The 21,932-nt window shown below is 42.7% G+C and overlaps 1 protein-coding gene across 1 annotated transcript in view; it reads left to right on the forward strand.

Annotated features, from left to right (window-relative positions):
- The window catches only part of CLVS1 (clavesin 1), a 175,207-nt gene that overhangs the window by 117,894 nt on the left and 35,381 nt on the right, over window positions 1-21,932 (forward strand). Inside the window, exon 4 of the mRNA XM_070802587.1 lies at window positions 19,972-20,082. Coding sequence (XP_070658688.1) covers window positions 19,972-20,082 — 111 coding nt within the window. The remainder of the gene's footprint in view (window positions 1-19,971; window positions 20,083-21,932) is intronic.

Consider the following 21,932-nt stretch of genomic DNA (forward strand, 5'->3'; position numbering starts at 1 on the left):
AAGACTGAATCTCAACTATGATTAAAAAGACCAACTTCATTGAAATATAATTCACATACCAAAAAATTAACCCCTGTTAAGTGCCCAATGGCAACCCACTCCAGTACTCTTGCCTGGAAAATCCCATGGATGGAGGACCCTGGTAGGCTGCAGTCCATGGGGTCATGAAGAGTCGGACACGACTGAGCGACTTCACTTTCACTTTTCATTTTCATGCCTTGGAGAAGGAAATGGCAACCCACTCCAGTGTTCTTGCCTGGAGAATCCTAGGGATGGGGGAGCCTGGTGGGCTGCCATCTATGGGGTAGCACAGAGTCAGACACGACTGAAATGACTTAGCAGCAGCAGCAGCAGCAGCAAGTGCCCAATTCAGTGAGTTGTAGCATATTCACAGAGCCGTCCAACCATCACCACTGTTGAATGTCAGAACATTTTCATCACCTGCATAGAAACTCTGTACCCAATAGCACTCACTCCTCTTAGACACTCTGTACCCAACAGAACTCACTCTTCAGCACCCTGCCCCTATATCTCATGTAGCTTCATTTCAATTGGAAAAGATCATCTTAAAGGCCAGATTGAATATTTTTGTGATTAGGAGGGACAGTGGACTTTTTCGGTGCAGTGGTTTCTACTCCCATGCTATTCTCTTACTCATTTGTTCTACAAATATTTACTCAGTACTCTCTGGGGTATAAAGATGGAAGAGAGCAGACAGTGCTGTGTGTTTTATGCTGTTCCTTTTTGAGATAAGCTCAGAGTACACAGACTAGCTCTCTTTTCTGTGCTTGACTGCTGAAAGATCTGATACAACTCTATTTTGCATGAAGTTGGAGTCTAAGCTGCTAAAATACCATCATTTGATATCTCTGGTCCTATCACATATGAATACATTTTTTCACAAGTTTACTTAGACTTAGAATCTAACTTCAAACAGGAGACTGCACTATATAAGGCAAGAATTTTTGCTTTCTTCCATTACACTTTGCCTCAATTCTACTCTGTTTGAGTGGAAACCCAACCAGGGTATAGCCCATGAATACCAACCCATCATTTCCTAGACACACATCATCCAGACACACATTCCTTCCTCCTGGTGGTCCATATGTCACCTTTACATATTCAAAACATTTATTTATTTACTGGTTAAACTGGGTCTTTGTTGCTGCAGACAGGCTTTTTCTAGTTATGGTGAGTGGGGGTTACTCTCCAATTGTGGTTCATGGGCTTCTCATTACAGTAGCTTCTCTTGTTGCAGAGCATGGGCTCCAGGGAGCATGGGCCTCAGTAGTTTGGTGCACAGACCCAGTTGCCCTGTGGCGTGTGGGGTCTTCCCAGACCAGGGATTGAACCTGTGTCCCTAGCATTGGCAGGCATATTCTTAACCACTGGACCACCAGTTGTTGTAGTTCAGTCCTAAGTCATATCTGACTCTTAGCAACCCCATGGACTGCAGCACACCTGGCTTCTCTGTCCTTCACCATCCCGCAGAGTTTGCTCCATTGAGTCAGTGATGTCATCCAATCATATCATCCTCTGTCACCACCTTCTTCTCCTGCCCTCAATCTTTCCCAGCATCAGTGTCTTTTCCAATGAGTCGGCTCTTTGCATCAAGTGGTCAAAGTATTGGAGCTTCATCTTCAGCATCAGTCCTTCCAGTGAATATTCAGGGTTGATTTCCTTTAGGATTGACTGGTTTGATCTCCTTGCTGTCCAAGGGACTCTCAAGAGTCTTCTCCAGCACCATGGTTAGAACGCATCAATTCTTTGGCACTCAGCCTTCTTTATGGTCCAACTCTCACATTCATATGTGACTACTGGGAACACCATAGCTTTGACAATGCAGACATCTGCCGGCTAAATGATATATCTCTGGAAGTCCTCAAAACACTCTTCTGGGTGTTAATTTTTGTTGCATGAATTCTTTGATGTAGCAAAGCCTTACCTGACAGTCAATTCCCACAATACAGAGCCACTGCTAGCTCATGATTTTAAGGCTCACCTGTATATTTGCTAATTATATTCTGTATTTGTCTTATCTCCCTCAAGAGAAGGAGGTTGCCTTTAGAGTAGAGATCAGTGTGTCCCTGCCCCACACCACCGCTGTGTCCTGGTGCCATTAACACGGGACAAATGATGGAACTGGTTTAGCTGTCAGGTAGAAAGCTGTGGGTTGAGCCACTTTTTCTACTGGCTCCCATTTTATAGTAAACAATAGCTTAATGGAGAGTTGGGCCCCTGACAGCTGGTTTGGCCGTGTCCCTGCCTTTGGCCTGCAGCCCGGCACCCTCTTTAATGGATGTGCCTCGTGTTTGAGCACCTGCTGTGCGCCTGGCTCTGTGTCAGGTGTTTAAAACACCACCTCTGTCTGTGCTCCCCTGTATCCTCCTTTCCGTCACTGCATTTACCCAAGAATGTAATATGTGCTTATGTTTTCTGTCTCCTTCCCTGGACTGTGAGCTCTTCACAGGCAGAGTGGAGTTTTACCCAGAGCCTGGCACACAGCAGGCTCTCAAACAAATATTTGTTATGTGAATAAATAAATGAAAACACAGTTGTTAGCAGCTATCTGCCTAGCCGAAAATACAACATACCTCTGAAACAATGAGAGAGCAGGACAACATCACTCAAAGTGTTAATTATGCACAGTGGACAACGTGTGAACAAAATAAATTGTGGGTACCCACATAGTCTAAGTAAGACGTGTTTTCATCAGTGCTTTTATATCAGATTTTTATCTGCATCCTTTAAAGAGCTTGAAAAGAAATGTAACTTATGTTCAACAGCAGCACTTCACAAAATCACTTTTCTTTGCCTTCCCATCGTCTTGTACTCTTTACTCCTCTGCAGCCTGTCCCTTCAATGCCCAAGTCTCTCCCCTCACCCGATAGGCCCCTACTTTGTACGTATCTGCTCCTTGCCTTTTTTCAGTGGCAGACTCACTCAGCCTTTCTGACTCCCTTGACTTTCTCTCTTGGACTCATCACCCCAAGTCTGCACTGCAATAAAGAGGCTGGAGCCAACCCACTGAGCAAGAGCCTCCTTCCTTTCTAGAAGTGGGTGGGGTTAGAGGAAGCAGGAAAGAGGATTTATGTGGGTGAAGACAGTGAATACTCCAACAATAATTCTGTCCCTGTTATGATAAGATTATTAAATGGAGGGAATCTACCAGCACTGGTGAAGAACTGTTCTCTTTATTTGGGGACTAGCCACTTGATGTTATGATGTAAATTGCAGCAAGCACACAGAAGTTGTTTATGACCACTTAACCTAAACCTGATGGGACATTCTGTCCCCCTCACCCAGCAGAGGCTGTAAATCATTCATTTTAGGAAAGGGTTCTCTGGTCATCGACATTCCCTCTGGTTCTTCCAACAGGAGTTTCGGCTTCCAATTTCCACTCAGTCTGTGGCCAAGGTAAGCAAAGGTCCTACCTGGACAGACCATACACACGTCTTCTGTGCTGATGGGTAGAGCTATTCTCCAGGCTGCTTAGGTTAACTTGGCCTCTTTTGGTTTTAAGCCCATTTACCTGAGGAATCCAAGGACCCACTGCTTTGAAATTATATAGTGTGAGTTTCCAACTCAGAGGCAAAAATTCAGTAAAATCATAACATAATATCCATGTATCAGTCAGGATCCAACCAGGAAAACAGAAACCACAATAAATATTTAGAACAGAGGTAACAATTTAACACAGGGAAATAGTGATACCATACAGGTGGTAGAAAATCTGAGCAGCCAAACATGGATGTTGGGGAAAGCTACAGATTAGCAAGAGGGGGAAGCAGAGACCTACCTGAGGCTAAGAGACAGAGGGATCCTGGGGCCCAGGGATGGAACCCACAGAGGCCTGTCCTAAGGGAACGGGAATGTGGAGGAGTGGTCACCAAGGTAGAACCATGAGAAGGGAAAGCCCTGATTTCTCTCCAGCGGCCCCCCACCCCACCTCCCACCTCAGAGCTCCTGTTGGCTGAAAACAAATCTCCCTGGTGCACTCTACCTGGAGATGGGGGCGGGGTGATGGATCTACCCTGAGATAAACAGAGCAGGACACACACAATCCACACGTGAGGTATCACGGAATAAGCTAGGAAAAGCAGGATGTGAAGGAAAGACAAACCTGGCTACAGAAGCAGCCTGACTGCCTGGGCATGCCCCCACCTTCTGCCACCAGAGGGGAACTCAGAAGTGAAGACTCAAAAGAGGGGTGTGCGTGAGTGCTAGGTGGCTTCAGTCATGTCCACTCTTTGTGACACCATGGATTGTAGCCCGCCAGGACACTCAGGGCTTATTCCGGGTGCCAGACACAATGGATGAACTGCTTGAATCCAGTGAAGCCTCACAAGCCCTGCAGAATTTCACCAGCAGCCAACTGGGCCCAGAGAGGTTAAGTACCTTGCCCAAAATTACACCCTGTGTAGCTTTAGAACTAGAGCTCCCTGACCACCCCGTTTCCATCCACCATGCTGCGTTTGAAGTGTTGTGTTCTCAAAGGTGTACAGAAATACGTCCCTTTTGGCAACCCCATCAGAGGATTGGAGCTGGTGCTGATGCTGGGAAAGCTGATGCTCTTCACCTCCTGGGCAGACTGGCTTCTCAGCCCTACCGTTATCCTCTGTCAATGACACTCTCATTCCCTCCTCCTCAGCCCCACTCCCACCTCCACCTGTAGCCCCAGCAGAAATGTGCATCTCTAACAGCTCCAGATCTGCTCCAGGGAAATAACGGGAAAGAAAAAACTGGAGTGTTACCCTGATGGTGGCGTCTCCATTTCAGCAGGAGATCAGCGCTGTGGGAGAGGAATGATTCTTTAATGATGGATCTGCCGGTCGCAGAAGGTAGTGGGGATTAACTCTCACTGCTGAGTTAACACCCGCATAAGTCACAGCAGACTCACTTGCTGAGAAGGCTGACTTCGGATTTTTTTTGGTGTGAATTTGAATTCATTTAATCCTAAATTTGGGAGGCCTCAATAATAAGCAAGAAAAAGAAAAGCTAAAAGATAGATGAGTTTCAATTACGCACTGGGGTCTGTGGCCTGTGTGTGCGTGTGTAAGGGTTGAGAGAGAACAAAATAAGAACTTTTATCCCGATTTAATATTCAATTACAGAACTAGAATTAATGGATAAAATGTTAACATAAAATTAAGTACAAAGAAGGATATCATTATAACATACTGAATAAGATCCCTGGAGTCTTTTTCCTCAAATAGAGGATTCCCATTTCTTAAGTCAGAGCTCCAAGGAGGGCCTGTGATGAGGACAGCAAATTTGAATTGTGCTGATACAAAAAGACACATTCTAGGACTTCCCTGACAGTCTGTGGTTAAGACTCTGTGCTTCCAATACCGGGGGTGCAGGTCTGATCCCTGGTCAGGGGGCTAAAATCCCACAGTGCCATGGAGCATGGTCAAAACAAACCAAAAAACACAACTATTTAATCCCTTTGGGGCTGACTGAGACGCTCCATAAAGGTCAGATGATCCCTGATGACATCATCCTGCAGCTGTGTATGTATGTATGTGTGTATGATATCATTAAAAGAATTTTCTTGAAGATAATAGGAGCCTCTGGAAGCCTCTAATCTGAAATAGAATATCTTATTGGTGTAATTTTCAATAAATATAGTGGGTTTTGCTGGTATAAACTATAAAATCCTTGTAAGAATTTGTGTTACTAATAAAAAAACAGGAAAGCCATTTCCCCCAAGGTATTTTATAATGATGGAGGTAGGAAATATCTAATTTTATCAGTAATAATCCTCTCTCACTTGGCCCTTAAATTCCTGAAGATTCTCACAGTTGAGTTAAAAGCACGAGCTGTAGAATTTTAAATCTAACAGGTCCTATTAGTGAGATGTTATTTTCTCTGGGATCATTTTTTTTTTTTTAACTATCCCTGGGACTTCCCTGGTGGTCCAGTGGTTAAGACTTTGCCTTCCAATGCAGGAGATGAAGGTTCAATCCTTGATCACGGAATTAAGATCCCACATGCCTTGGGGTCAGGGCCAAAAAACCAAAACATAGAACAGATACAATGTTGTAACAAATTCAATTAAGACAAAAAAAAAAAAAAACACCTGTCTCTGTAAGCTGCTTCGTCCATGGTAAAAATCACTCAATTTTTTATAATGGTTACATTTACTAGAAAGCTGATTGTGATTTTTAAGTTGTGCTCTTAAAATGTCATTCAGGCTAATGCAACATATAAACAAGTGTATAAAACTCTTGTAAAGTCTGTATAACTGCCAAAACTCTTTTGTGGATGTCTTTATGAATCATAAAAATGTGAATACATGATCTCTAGAGATGCTTAAATCGAATGCTGAATTTCACGGCACCATTTGGGTAGTTGCAGCTGTGGTAGGATTTAGCAAGAATTTCCTTCAGATAGTGGAGTAAGTGGCTACAAGATGAAATAGGGCCCATTCTGCGTGGCAGACAGATGAGCTTAAAAAAGAAGTGTATGAGCTAGTTTTTCAAAGAAAAGAAAATTCCCCCAGATCAATGATTTACCCTCCACGTTCAAGGTTTGTTTTTTGTTTGTTTACTGAGCAAAGTGGCCCTCATATACAGGCAGTAAAAAGCAGTCCTCTCTGAGTGTGTAAAATGAGACCTGGGCTTTGTTCAGGTGCCACCTGACTCATTCAGTCCACAGTGATCTACTAGTTATCTCCATGGGTTCTGACATCACTGGCGCCCTGCTCTTAAGACGACACCAAATCAGGGCTTAACATGGTCCCATTTAAAGAAAAGATTCTGCTCTCTCCTAACCTCAGACAAACATAGGTGCACTTGGTTTTACTAAGAGAATGAAAGTTTAGTTTTTACCTGCTGTTCCTGGTTAGGCAGCTTTCCTGAGCATGGATTCTCCTTGCACAAGGAGCTCATGGGTTGGGGCTTTGTGCATTCTGGGGCTCCCCAGTCTTCCAGGGTGTCAGAGTCCTTCATTTCCAGTCACATGCAAGAGAGAAAAAGAGCATGGAAGAGTCACATATAATTTGAGTCTGAAAGTGGTGAATCTTACGTCCACCTACATTCCAGTCTCCAGAACGTAGTCATATGCTTCATCTTGTAACAGGTAGGGCTGGGAAATGTAGTTTAGCCAAGCTCCCAGGAGGAGATCAGGGTACTGATGAGCTCCACCAACTCCATCACAAGGAGGAAGGAGCATACCACAAACAAATGTTGTGGTTTTGTCTTAATAGAATCCTTCCTACTGTTTATTTCTGAGATGAGTTATTGGTAGTTTTTGATATGGAAAAGTGCTGTGTATTTAGTGATTAGAAAATAAAGTGTGTTCAAACACAAGAAAATTTCCAGCTGACTCACATCTCCTACAGAATGAGACTGTGTTAAAATTATAACTGTGCTAGTACAATGCTCCCTAATAAGGCAGAACCAGTCTGGTTTAGCTTTAAAACTTCCAGAGTGTTCATTAGAAATGCTTGTTCATTTTGTTCTAATGACAACTGTAACTCTTTACATGACAAAGCTTTCAGACCATGAGAACCGTCCTCTTGTAAAGATCATGTGAAGTGCTCACAGCTAATGCAAGATTAAGGAATTTTAATTAGGATTTGAAGTTTATACTTTGAAATGTTTGTTTTATCTCAATTAGTAAGCTTATGCAGCTTTAAAACCCCTATGAAGATTAACGCCAGTCCAAATTTTGCTGACATATAGTTTATGTGAAAATACGGTAGGAGATACAAGCTTCAACTATAGGAACTGACAGTCCTGGATTCATATTCATTCAGTCTCTTACTTGATGCGTCAACTTGGGCAAGTTTTTAACTACTCTAATAAGACTATGCTTCCTCATCTGTAAAATTGGGATAATATAGATACATATATTAATATTATACTTACATAAGATTGTAAAGAGTATAATATGAGATAACATGTATAAAATTTCCTGGCAGATACTAAGTGCTCAATTTTTAGCTATCATTATCTTTGTTGATTTTAATGTTTTCCCTTAAATTAGAATTTATCTACTAAGACTTTAATATCTTGTTACACATATTACAAGCTTGGTTACAGACCATATTTATTTGTGTGGTTAAAAGTTGAAAATTTGCCAAAAGATTTGCTTTGAATGACCTCTGTGTTCCTTCCACCATGCTGCTTTCTTTAAGAGACATCATAGTTTTGTGAGTCTCAGGACTAAAGGGTGAAGAAAATCATACCCTCTGGCATTGATTTCTTGGACAAATCAGTCATTCAAGCAATCTAGATTTCTTCATGAATTGGCTTTAAAATAATGAGTCAGTATCATCTATTTACCACATAAGGGCCCCAAGGGAAACATGAAGATGAAGTATTGGGTTCTTATCACAATGTATTTACTGTTTAATAGTCAAATATAAGCCCTTTTAAAGGTCACTGTGGTTAGAGGAGCAGTAGTGATTTTTATGGCAAATTAAGTTTCCTTTGGTTGAGCTCTCTTCATTCTTTCTGGAGCTATTTCTCTACTCTTCTCCAGTAGCATACTGGGCACCTACTGACCTGGGGAGTTCATCTTTCAGTATCATATCTTTTTCCCTTTTCCTACTGTCCATGGGGTTCTCAAGGCAAGAATACTGAAGTGGTTTGCCATTCCCCTCTCCAGGGGACCATGCTTTGTCAGAACTCTCCACCAAGACCTCTTTGTCTTGGGTGGCCCTACCCAACATGGCTCAGTTTCATTGAGTTGGACAAGGCTGTGATTCATGTGATCAGTTTGGTTAGTTTTCTGTGATTGTGGTTTTCATTCTGTCTGCCCTCTGATGGAGAAGGATGAGAGGCTTATGGAAGCTTCCTGATGGGAGAAATGACACCACCCTTATAGCAGAAAGGGAAGAAGAACTAAACAGCCTCTTGATGAAAGTGAAAGAAGAAAGTGAAAAAGTTGGCTTAAAACTCAGTATTCAAAAAACAAGATCATGGAATCTGGTCCCATCACTTCATGGGAAATAGATGGGGAAACAATGGAGTCAGTGACAGACTTTATTTTTGGGGGCTCCAAAATCACTGCAGATGGTAACTGCAGCCATGAAATTAAAAGACGCTTACTACTTGGAAGAAAAGCTATGGCCAGCCTAAACAGCATATTAAAGAGCAGAGACTTGACTTTACTGACAAAGGTCCATTCAGTCAAAGCTACAGTTTTTCCAGTAGTCATGTATGGATGTGAGAGTTGGACTATAAAGAAAGCTGAGCACCAAAGAACTGATGTTTTGAACTGTGTTGGAGAAGACTCTTGAGAGTCCCTTGGACTGCAAGAAGATCCAGTGAGTCAATCCTAAAGGAAATCAGTCCTGAATATTCATTGGAAACACTGATGCTGATGTTGAAGCTCCAATACTTTGGCCACCTGATGTGATGAACTGACTGATTGGAAAAGACCCTGATGCTGGGAAAGATTGAAGTCGGGAGGAGAAGGGATGACAGAGGATGATATGGTTGGATGGCATCACCGACTCAATGGACATGAGTTTGAGTGAGTTCTTGGAGTTGGTGATGGACAGGCAAGCCTGGCATGCTGCAATCCATAGGGTCCCAAAGAGTCGGACACGACTGAGTGACTGAACTGACTGGCTAACTTGGTTGAGCTCAGCTCTGCTGATGCAGACTGGCCAGGCTGGATGGGTGTGCTGTCTGCCCCTTCTCTTCTCCCAACGGTCACCTCCTTGAGGACAGTCGCCTCCTTGGACACCTTGCCTGGCCAGCAATGAGATTGCCAGAACCCAGGAAGAATGCAGTCCTCTTATTTGGAGCTCTATTAAATACGAAGTAAAAAAATATATAGTTGATTTTCTAAAAACTTGTCTACCACCTGTGAGGTAGAAATTAGGGTAACCTTTTGGCAGATGTTCTACTTTTGATGACACAAATATCTTCGGTCTGTAACTACTCTTGTAATAAGTAAGTGCACTAAGATATTAAAGTCTTAATAGATATATTGTAATTTAAGAGAAAACATTAACATCAATAAAGGTACTTTCAGATCAGATCAGATCAGATCAGTCGCTCAGTCGTGTCCGACTCTTTGCGACCCCATGAATCGCAACACGCCAGGCCTCCCTGTCCATCACCAACTCCCAGAGTTCACTCAGACTCACGTCCATTGAGTCAGTGATGCCATCCAGCCATCTCATCCTGTCGTCCCCTTCTCCTCCTGCCCCCAATCCCTCCCAGCATCAGAGTCTTTTCCAATGAGTCAACTCTTCGCATGAGGTGGCCAAAGTGCTGGAGTTTCAGCTTTAGCATCATTCCTTCCAAAGAAATCCCAGGGCTGATCTCCTTCAGAATGGACTGGTTGGATCTCCTTGCAGTCCAAGGGACTCTCAAGAGTCTTCTCCAACACCACAGTTCAAAAGCATCAATTCTTGGGCGCTCAGCTTTCTTCACAGTCCAACTCTCACATCCATACATGACCACAGGAAAAACCATAGCCTTGAGCTAAAAACTGAGCACTTAGTATCTATCAGGAAATTTTTATATATCTCATCTTATATCATACTCGTTATTTTTTTAATTTATTTTTTAATTGGAAGAAGATTGCTTTACAATGTTATGTTGGCTCTGCCATACAAGAACATGAATCAGCCACAATGACACATATATATCCCCTCCCTCTTGAACACTGTTTACATTTAGTCACATTTTTGTTGTCTTGGAATACTCTTTAAATTTTAGTCACATTTTCTGTTGTCTTGGCAAAAATTTGATAGGCACATACCACAAGATAGATAATTTTTAATCTAATTTCCTTCCTTCCTTCCTCCCCCCTTTCCTTCCTTTAAATTATTTTTTTTTTTAATTCTTGAAATAGAGATTATCTATTCAAGCTCATTCATAGGAAACAGTGGGGCTAGGAAAAACGTAGGGATTCCTGGTGGCAGATAAACCCTTGAAGACTCTCAAACATAGTCACATACATTTATTAATCACCAAATCTTTGGTTAGCTCTTTATAGAAAGCTTTATTTGATCTCCGCCTCTGGCTTTCTATGCTGTTTATTAGCTCTGTTCCAGGAAACTACAATAGGGCTTCCCAGGTGGCACTAGTGGTAAAGAATCTACCTGCCAATGCAGCAGACCCAGGTTCAATCCCTGGGTTAGGAAGATCCCCTGAGGCAGGAAACGGCAACCCACTCCAGTATTCTTGCCTGGCCAATCCCATGGACAGAGGAGCCTGGTGGGCACAGTCCATAAGGCCATGGAGAGCTGGACACAACCGAGTGATTGAGCACACAGACACAGGAAACTACCATAAACCACAGCAGCTAACCTCTGAGTTCTGTGTCTTTCTCTCACACGAAGTGTCTCTATTTCCCTGTCTCTCCCACTGGACGATAGATGAATTAGAGACAGGAGTAGGTCTGTACTCCTGTACCCTTGCATTTCACTCGTAAGAGGAGCTCAGTATCTGCCGGTGAACTGTTGAGCAGGATCGAATTGAATTGAAAAGAACAGCAAGGAACATGGCATCGGTTGTAGCCAGGGAAGTTTCTGAGCTTGATCTGCTGCTCTGGGCTGGTGTGACAGAGGCCAATTTTGCCTAGTCTGTTTAGAATAATTGCCACAAGATTATAATGGTTCTAGGATCTGCAGAGAAAGAATTTCAATCTCTCACATGTCCTGCTCTGAACCTGCATAAAGAGCCCAAGCCCTTCCTACCGCCAAGAGAACACTGAGTTGGTACAGCTTCTCAGAAATCAATGACGCCTTCCAGGAACATTTTTGGTTTCTGTTGTTTAGTCGCTAAGTCATGTCCGACTCTTTTGCAATCCCCATGGACTGTCCATGGAATTTTCCAGGCAAGAATACTGGAGTGCATTGCCATTTCCATCTCCAGAAACATATATTCAAAGAAAATTCATTGTTCATAGTCAGTGGGAGCTATTGCTCAGTGGTTTCCTCAGTAAGTATGCTCTGTTCTCTCTCCTACTTGCAACTGATGTAGGTAAAGCATTTGGTGTGTAGCTGCTATGGCATAAGTTCTCCATTTCCTTGCAAATAGGTGGATATGTGACTTTCACACTAATGAGTACCACGTGGTGTAATAGAAACCCATCGCCATGAAATATAGCATTTTTAGAAGGCTCTCTTGCATCAGTGAAGCCCATTTATGCTGCTCAAAATGTTTTTATCTGTCTGCTTTGATGTGGGAAATGGGCATCATTAGTAGGACATGCACGTACTGAAGAGATAAATCCTAACTACACGCTCGTTTCTTTGTGGTGCTCGCAGACCCACATACGTGCAGTTTTATGAATGAAAGGAGATGCTCAGAGCTACCAAAGGGGAAGAGGCAGACACTCTAAAAGACAGCTAACATGCTCATCATCTCTCTTTTCTTCTTTGTCTTTGGGTTTCAGAGGAATTTTAATAGAAGTTGGGAGGGTATTTGTGAATTTGAGTGGTCCTATTCCAATTTCCACGTAAAAGCAGTAGAAGGAGGAGGATGGGAGAGAGGGCAGACAGAGTGAGCAGAGCTCCCCAAGCCTCTAAGGGTACCATGATGTTGAGGTCACACATGTCTTAAACCCTGTTGAAAGTATGTTAGCCTGCAGGCATTTCAAATTTTAGCCAGTCACAGGAGCAAGTACTTCATTATCCAGCAGGAAACTCGGCCAACTACCACCTGTAACATCTGTATCTGAACGTCAAAGAAATAGAGAGGAAACAGTTTGCCTCTACGATATTGCTCCTCAATTCTGATCAAACATGAGAAAAGGCATCTGAGTGATGCTTAAAGAGTGCCAGTGTGAAAATAAAGTGCCCATTTAAACATGAAGGGTATTTCTGATGGATTGCAAGAATCACTTAATGCTGTCCCAGACTCCCAAAGAAAATTAAGAAGAGCCTCTCAGAATGTGCTTCTGTATTGTTCTTTCTCAGTCGCTCAGTCGTGTCTGATTCTTTGCAACCCAATCAACTGCAGCATGCCAGGCTCCTCTGTCCTTCACTCTTTCCTGGAATTTGCTCACTCGTGTCCATTGAGTCAGTGATGCTATCTAACCATCTCATCCTCCTTCTCTTTTTCCCTTCAATCTTTCCCAGCATCAGGGTCTTTTCAAGACCTGATGAGTCTATTCTTCTCATCAGAGACCAAGTATTGGAGCTTCAGCTTCAGCATCAGTCCTTCCAATGAATAGTCAAGGTTGAGATTTCCTTTAGGACTGACTGGTCTGATCTCTTTACAATTCAAGGGACTCTCAAGAGCCTTCTCCAACACCACAATTCAAAAGCATCAGTTCTTCAGCACTCCTCCTTCTTTATGGTCCAACTCTCACATTTTTTGTTTAAAATTTCCCATAAGGCAGAAAAGATCAGCCTTAGCAATGTTTCTACTATGCTTAAGAAAATGGCGACTACTATTTGGGGGAGTTTGAAATATTCACGGTAATCACATTAAAAATTTTTGTTTTGAAGTAATTGTAGACCTACATGCAGTTCTAAGAGATAATACAGAGACATCCCATATAACTTTTATTTAGTTTTCCCCACTGGCAACATCTTGCAGAACGACAGAGCTGTAGAGCAACCAGTATATTGACAAGGACACAGCGCAGTGATAGAACATTTTCATCACCACAAGGATCTCTCTTGTTACCCTTTAATCCATCAAACAGGGCATTATCAGTTATTGTCTCCCTGGGAATTCCTTCCAGGGAGTTGACCTTGATTCTTTAGTTAACCTCAGTCCTGAGTTCACTGGTCGTTCCCCTGGCCCTCATTCTGGATCAGGAAGATCCCCTGGAGGAGGGCACGGCAACCCACTCCAGTAATCTTGCTTGGAGAATTCCATGGAGAGAGGAGCCTGGCAGGCTACAGTCAGTAGTGTCACAAAGAGTCAGACATGACTCAGTGACTAACACTTACTTACCTTATCTTCCCTTGGCCCACATACCTGGCACTTCATTGAAAGAGTCATGCCTCGCCCATGTTGCTGTGACTCTGATTCACCCTCTTATTTTCCACAATAAAAACAAACCCATCTCTAATACTTAATCCACAATAGAATGTACAGTAGACCCTCCTCTGTCTCCTCTTTCCTAGTTGAATTTATCCCACTCGACTAACTTTCCCAAATTCTTAAAAACTTTTTTTCCTACATGTTCAAACCTATTTCTTATTACTCCATCACTTTTTTGGTCACTGGCACCTGCTTCCTTCAAGTCAGTGTTACTCTACTTTCTACTCTTTCTGGTATCAGATACTTATTTTAATAACACTCAGAGGTGATGCTATTTATCTGATAAAGGGAAATAAGGTAGATGGATGAGACTAGCCTTCTCTGAGTTTTCAAAAAGCAAAGAGGGAATCCTGACCTCAGATTTTCACGTCATTCATTGAATCAGTGTTCCATTTAAGAGGGATTTCGAGGTAGCACTCTTTGAATGTGGAGTTAGAATGCCTTGGGGACTGGTTTGAAAGAAATGCTTGCTACTTTGTCCAGTGTGAACATGTATTTGTGTGACTTAAAGGCTAGAGAAAGGATTGATTATAGTGATGTTAGCATGCCAAGCTACCTCTTGTGTCACTACAATTCTGAAGAAAAATGCTAGAGAGGCATGACTATAAATATTAAAAAAGGACACCAAGGAACACAAACCTGACCTCAGCAACTTAGGGTGTAACTAGAGCTTAGCCAGAGAAAGTGGGAAAAGGAGTCAAAATCCTAGAAAGCCATGACAATGACGATTTCCACCAAGTGCTTTAAGGAATACAATCCAGTGTTTGTCCTATAGGCATACAATCATATGTATGTGCTAAATTGAAGAGGTGCAAGGTCTAAACTGATTTTGAGTGAAAAATTAAAGACACTAAAGAAAGGCAATTTTATGTTTTTCCCGTCTATTCTGTAAACTCTAATTTTTATTATTTGATACTGATTATCTGATATTATTTCACAAGCATCAAGTAGGCCATCAATTAAGTCCAATGTAAAAAAAATTATCCCATTTAGAAAGAAAGAAGGGGACTTCCCTGGTGGCCCAGGGGCTAAGATTCCACACTCCCAATTCAGGGGGCCCGAGTTTGATCCCTGGTCAGGGAACTTGATGTCACTTATCACAACTAAAGATTCTGCATGTAGATGAAGATTGAAGATCCCACGTGCTGCCACTGAGACCCAGTGCAGCCAAATAAGTAATAAATAAATAAATAATGAAGGAAGTGAAGGGAGGGAAAGGAGAGCTTGGGTAATCATTAGTGCTGTTCATCAATGCTTGTGGTCTTTACCAGCCAGAGGTAGAATTCTACTTATTGATTCCCTAGGATGCAGGCACGTTTTTGGCCTGTGACAGCTGAAGCATGTCACTTCTGGCCACCAGCCTTAAGAGCAAAGGTGTGATCCCCATGTGGTTTCCCGCAGTGTGGTGAGCAGTGCTAACGCACCCAGGGAGGCTGCGTCCTGGGCTGAGCAAATCCAGCCAGGTCCTGCCGACCCCGCAGGGACATTTCCTGTGAGGGACAAATACAGCTTCACAGTTTTCAGTGATAAAGAGCAGGGGATGTGTGTTACTAAAGCATAACATAGGCTGTCCTGAATGTTAGAAAACAGTAACAGTATGACTTTTGCAGTGGGATGGTAGGTGTTTCTTCGTTTCTTCTTTCTTCTTGTATTTTCTAATTTTTCCATTAATGCTTTTTAAATCTATTTCATACTTTTCTAGAATGGGTAAATTTTTTGTAATAAGGAAATGAATTAATTTAAAATAAACCGAGGGAAAGATAAGTTTTATGATTTGAATATATTTATAATTTGAAATATTATATTTTTACGATAAATGCACAAAAATTAATGCCATTTTCTTTTGTTGTTGTTGTGCCAGTTGGGTTATCCTAACACATAGGCATAGACTGAGAAGTGTTTGAGACCAGAAATCTCATGGTGTTACAAGATACTTAAAATGCGTAACCAGAGATAGAGGAAATCATGCTATGTGGATGACGACAAGCACACCTGCAAAAGAAATTTTAAAATTCACAAATCATGAGTTCCCTAACAGCAAGGGGCCAAAACTGCTCCTTTTTCCCCAAGAATCTAATGGTTGACACCATTTTCTTGAACCTGGAGTATGTTTTTGGAGCATAGAGTTTAGTTGCCAAGAACTCAAAAAACAAAATGTTATACGGTCATAGTATCAAAGTTTACTGTCTTGAGATAAATCTGCTCCAGCCCCTACGAAATGCACCTCTGTGAGGATGGTGGATCCCCTGGGGTCCTGGGAGACATTTGTGGGACAGACTATTTCTCCTTTATCTGTGGTTTGCTGGTGAGATTAGGCAAAATGAGTAACAATGATGGGCATTGCATAAAAGATGGTTGTGTTTGTTAATTTTTTTCTTCCCTCATCTTTCCCTGTGCATAATACACACACACACACACACACACACACACACACACTCACCCCATTATGAATAATGCAGTCAGGCTCATTCAAGGATACTAGGGACATTTGCACATTGACCTTATTACACAAATGGGCTTTCCAGGTGGCTCTAGTGGCAAAGAACCCACTCCAGGTAAAGAACCCCTGCCAATGCAGGAGACACAAGAGACATAGGTTTGATCCCTGAGTCAGGAAGACTCTCCTGGAGGAGGAAATGGCAACCCACTCCAGTATTCTTGCCTGGACAATCCCACGAACAGAGGAGCCTGGTGGGTGACAGTCCATGGGGTCGCAAAGAGTCGGACACGACTGAGTGACTGAGCACACTTATTGTACAGAAGGGCCTTCATTTGAATTTTATAGAAGGGACCTGAAGAAAAATAAGCCTGTGTCAAAATCTCAAAATCAAAGCATAGGATTTTACATGCATTACTGAACATATTTCTTTGCCAATCTGAATGAGAAGCCAACCTCAATAAAATCCTACACCTTTAAGATAGTAGACTCAAAACCAGGATGAATCACAGACAGACAACTGGCAGGTCTCAGCTCTGTTTTATCTTTCAGTCTCTTCTGAAGACAGTGTTGCTGTCTTTGAGAACTGAGTTTCCATAGACTAAAATTAAGACTCTCTAGATTTTTTTTAAAGGTTAATATTTTCTTTGAGATTTTACCTAGTGCCTGTGCAGTATTATTTATAGGGGTTTTCTTCCATTTTACCAAACTAGAAATTTAATAAATAGATTCTCAAGAGAAATAAAAACCTTCTTACTGGCCGTATTCTTACCGAAGGAATGTGTGTAGTTTGGCTGCTCACTGCTCAAAAGCCAATAAACAGGCCAGGTTGGTAGAAAGGAAAGTTTGCTTTATTTCAGATGCTGACAACTGGAGGGGAGGGTAACGGACATTCGTCCAAAAGCCTACTCCTCCCACTCCCACCAGTGGCACCCAGTGGGGCAAGAGCTTTTATCGACAGGAGGAGGGGGGCTACATGCAGAAATAGCAGTCAGCTCTGACAGTCGTCTTCCAATTGGTCATGGGTGGTCTGACCAGCATCATCTTGGTTGTTTTAGGTAGAGTTAATCTTCAGTTCCAGGGTCCATTTGTTCCATTTCTTTGTGGCCAGTTCTCGGAATGGTGGCAGCTCATGTCCTGGGTACAGTCTGGTCATCATGTAGTTAACTTCTCCATCTGATGTTTGAGTATCTACAAGACAGCTCACAGGATGTGGCCCAGAATATTATCTACAGCCCTGGAGAAAGAACTAAAGGTCCTTGACTATGTTTCATGACCATATTATTGTTACTTAGTCTCCTTGCACTGTTTTCCTTTGTTTCCACATTTCTCACTTCTCTGATTAAACGTATTTTTTTACTGAAGTTTTCCACAAACAAAAGGCAGACAGAGGACCTGGTGGGTGGGGCAAGGACCATAGGATTCTGCTTCCTTTCACAACTGGAAAAGATTCTAAAACCCTGGCTTACAGATAAACCCTTTGCTTTCATTCTGCTTCTACAGCCCCAGAACCCACATGTAGCATGTAAGACAATGAATTACAGTTATTTTTAGTTCTGAATTAACAAGCTCAAGAGGCCCCAAAAGACTGAGGTTATTGCTTAGCACTCATTGCAAAGAAAAAACTTCTGGGAAAGGTCTTTCTTTTTAAGAAACCAGTGAATTTTTAGATCCCAAGCTGCACCTAAAAGAGAAAAGAAAATCTTATTAATAACTTTCACCTTTCTGAATTTGCACTTGAAATAGTGTGAACTCTTGACAAATGTACAAATGGGTATAAACATCTTTCCACCCTTACTTGGTGGTTTCATTAAGTTTTCAAAAGATAGAATAAATGAAACAAAAAATACACAAAGACCCGCAGAACGAAGACCTTTAATTGAAATTGTCTAGTTTAAGCTTCAAAATACTACTTTGTACTCTGTAAAATGTCTGAGTGTATGCTAAGTCCCTTCAGTCGTGTCAACTCTGGAGGCTTATGTGCGAGCTAAGTTGCTTCAGTCATGTCTAAATCTTTGCGCCTCAATGGACTGCAGCCTGCCAGGCTCCTCTGTCCTTGAGATTCTCCAGGCAAGAACACTGGAGTGTGTTTGCCGTGCCCTCCTGCAGGGGATCTTCCTGACCCAGGGATCAAACCCACGTCTCTTGTGTCTCCTGCACTGGCAGGCGGGTCCTTTACCACTTGTGCCACCTGGGAAGCCCGTAAAATGTCTAGAAATAGAGGCAAAATTATTGTTTGTCTAGATAGAGGCAAAATTATTGTTAAGTTTTTTTAAAGGTCAACCTTTAAGCACAGTTCCATGTAGTTACATTGGAAACTAGGTCTCAGTGTAGAAAATGCCCAGGGAGCCTATAGACTCAAAGGGTTCTGAAAAAAGTTAATAACTCTCTTCCCTTGTTACTAAAAAAGATCCACACAGGGCATTTCATACACTGCAAGGAGCAGCCAGTGGCCTGAACTGTTAGCTCAGAAAGGAGACTTCTGCTTTCACTCCATCTCGCTAACATTCTACAAAGATGTTTGTTGCTGTAAAATTGACAGCCATAATGTTTGGCAATTCAAATCACGTTAGATGTTTCTTCTTTTTAATTCCATTAACAACAGAGAATGCAATCTTCAGAAGCCCTCCCTCAGGAGCAGAGAACCTGGTGCTATGGGACTAGCTCAGGGTTCATGGTCAAGGTCCTTTGTTCTGTGGGTCTAATTAGCACCCAGAGCAACTTCTCAGTTTCTAAGCTTATGCCCTGAGCTGGATTCTAAAATTAGAAACATTTTAAAAAGTATTTATATTTCCTATATTAAAAAAACTAAATTTTATTTTATAAAAAGCAAATATTTATTATATACTTACATAGTATGTTATACTAATAATATACACCCTTCACGTGTTCATCTGCAAAAAAAGAGGACCTCAGTTAGAGGAGTCTGCTAGCCCATCAGTGAGCGTGTGTCTGTCCCTGGAACCTACTGGGGGAGGGTGAGTCCCGGGATGAAATAAGGAGCTAGTTCTGAAATCGGTGAAAAAGAAGCCACAAATATTGAACATTGTCAGACCATGAAGGACTTCAGGGAGCCCCAACTCTGAACAGCCTTTGAAATCCTTTTCCACCTGCTTCCTACACAGCCTCCATCACCCAGAAGGTTTAGTTATGGTCATGATCCCTCACCGGGGAGGGCTGGAGCTGGAAAGCAGAGATTGAGGGTAAACAGAGCCATCTTGTAGGGCTCGTGAGAACTGAAGCCTGGGTTCTCTGATGTCACGGAGAATCCCAGCCCCTTCACCATCCAGTGCAAATGTCCCAGTGCAGTGTCAGTGGTCACATGATTGTGACTCAGAAATGTCAGGCCTGATGCATGAGAGTTGTGGAGCTGCAGGGGAACAGAGACACGATGGAACAGAGGGAACCTTAACAAACGGGAGGTAGGTGTGTTTCCCCTCTCTTCCACCATTCGCTGATGTTTCAATTCCTGAGAAGCAGCAGGCCCTCTAGGAGGCGGTCCTGCTAGGCCCATCTAACCTGTGATGCGTGCTGATCACTGTGTGTTTCTCTCTTTCCACCCAGGACAGCTTTCCTGCCCGCTTTGGAGGAGTCCATTTTGTCAACCAGCCCTGGTACATTCATGCCCTGTACACGCTCATCAAGCCATTCCTTAAAGACAAGACCAGGAAACGGGTAATGAAAGCAAAACCCAACAAGGGGAGGTTCAGAGGGACAACTGCAGAGCCCCTCCACTCAGTCTCCCTCTGTCTTTATTTTTCACTATGGTTGTTTTTGTTTTTTGTTTTGGCTTTTCTGCAGTCCCTGAGCTTTTGAGCCTCAGCTGGAGTTTTGCAAATGGCCTGGATTTAATCAATAATTTAGTGGCACTGGGTTAGTTTAGAGTCCCGGTGACAAACCAAAGGAAGCGTTGAAGGCATGCAAATGCCAGATGCCCCTTTTACAGTAAATGCTTGTCGGAGATGCCAGGTCAAACAGCTTCCTGTTCACCGAATATTTTAAGAACTTACATTTTGTCCTGCGAATGTGTTATCTCTATGAAGAATGTTGATGGTTTGCCTTTTCCCTCATGACTCTTGGGTCATAGCTGCCAGCTCCATCACCCTTGAGGCCGGGAATGCATTCTTCTTTAGAAATAATAATGCTCACAGGAAAAAGGCTTTTAAAATCTTGATTGCATCAGCTGATGACATTTGGGAAGCCAGCATCCTCCAGCAGATTTTTTCCCCCCTGGCATTCTGATTAGCTGAGAAACCCAGCATTCTTTAACCTCTCTGAATCTCTGTTTCCTCATTTATAAAATGGAAAAACTAACACCCACATCACAGAGTGGCTGGGGTAATTTTATGGGACACACAGCATAAAGTCATTCTTGTAGGAGAGACTCCGGAACACTCATTTATCTTTCCTATTTAGCTCTCTTTTCTTATAAGAGTTCTGATTTCAGCTATCACCTAGCTCAGGGGCACCACCTCTTAAGGGAACAAGAGTCAGTCTTACAGCACCTTATATAGGCTGCTGGGCTTCCCAGGTGGCGCTAGTGATGAAGAATCTGTCTGCCAGTGCAGGCGACGCAAGAGACATGGGTTCAATCCCTGGGTTAGGATGATCCCCTGAGAGAGGGCATGGCAACTCACTCCAGTATTCTTGAGTGGAGAATCCCGTGGACAAAGGAACCTGGCAGGCTACGGTCCAAAGGGTCTCAAAGATTCAGACACAAGTAAAGCAGCTTAGCTCGGATATAAGCCTCTATGTCCCAGGAACTCTATGCTGGGAAGAGCTCAGAGTACTCAGAGGGGAATGATAACGTGGGGGATCCCTGCCACATATACACACTCTGCAGGGTTCCCAACTCCTAAAGCTCAGCTGTTTCCAGATCATTAGGAAACATTGCCATAGGGTATAGGATGCAGGGTAATTCTCCTGTCCGCAAATGAGTGTGGAACCCGGGACTAGAATTGGCCAGCCTCAGGAGGCAGAGGCATTCTAGGACATTCTGAGATCTGTCTGGGGCTCAGGATGGTGATAAGAGCCGAGAAGTGCCTTATATGGTTCCCAACATGGCATCGTGCTTCCCAGTGGCCTCATCTTCTACTCAGGAAGGAGCCACGGCATTTCCTCCCACAAGGCAACCAGCATGTGTGCTCTGCCACTGAAGGAAGGGGCTTCCTGGTTCTCTGGGTGCAGAACAGAATCTGACAAATGGGGATTCCGCTTCCTACCTGATGAGTTCGTCCACCTCACATGACCCCCAGAGAGAGGGCCAGTTTCAACAACGTGCCTTTTCCTCTGAGAACTGGAAGTTTTGGGTGGGTACGTGGCTACCAGGACCAGTGTTTAGCTACAGCTTTTCCACATTTCAAATACTATAATTCCTCTACTGAGACATTCTGCAAAAGCCAGAATATGTGAATCTCTTAAAAAAAAATTCTTTTTAAAATTCAGTCATACTCAACCATCCAGTGTCAGAAAATGTACATTGTTTCCTGAAGTGCTACAGTATTCTTGTGAAGAATTTTAGTGCT

This window comes from Bos indicus, chromosome 14 (assembly GCF_029378745.1).
Source record: "Bos indicus isolate NIAB-ARS_2022 breed Sahiwal x Tharparkar chromosome 14, NIAB-ARS_B.indTharparkar_mat_pri_1.0, whole genome shotgun sequence".
In the NCBI taxonomy this organism is placed as follows: Eukaryota; Metazoa; Chordata; class Mammalia; order Artiodactyla; family Bovidae; genus Bos; species Bos indicus.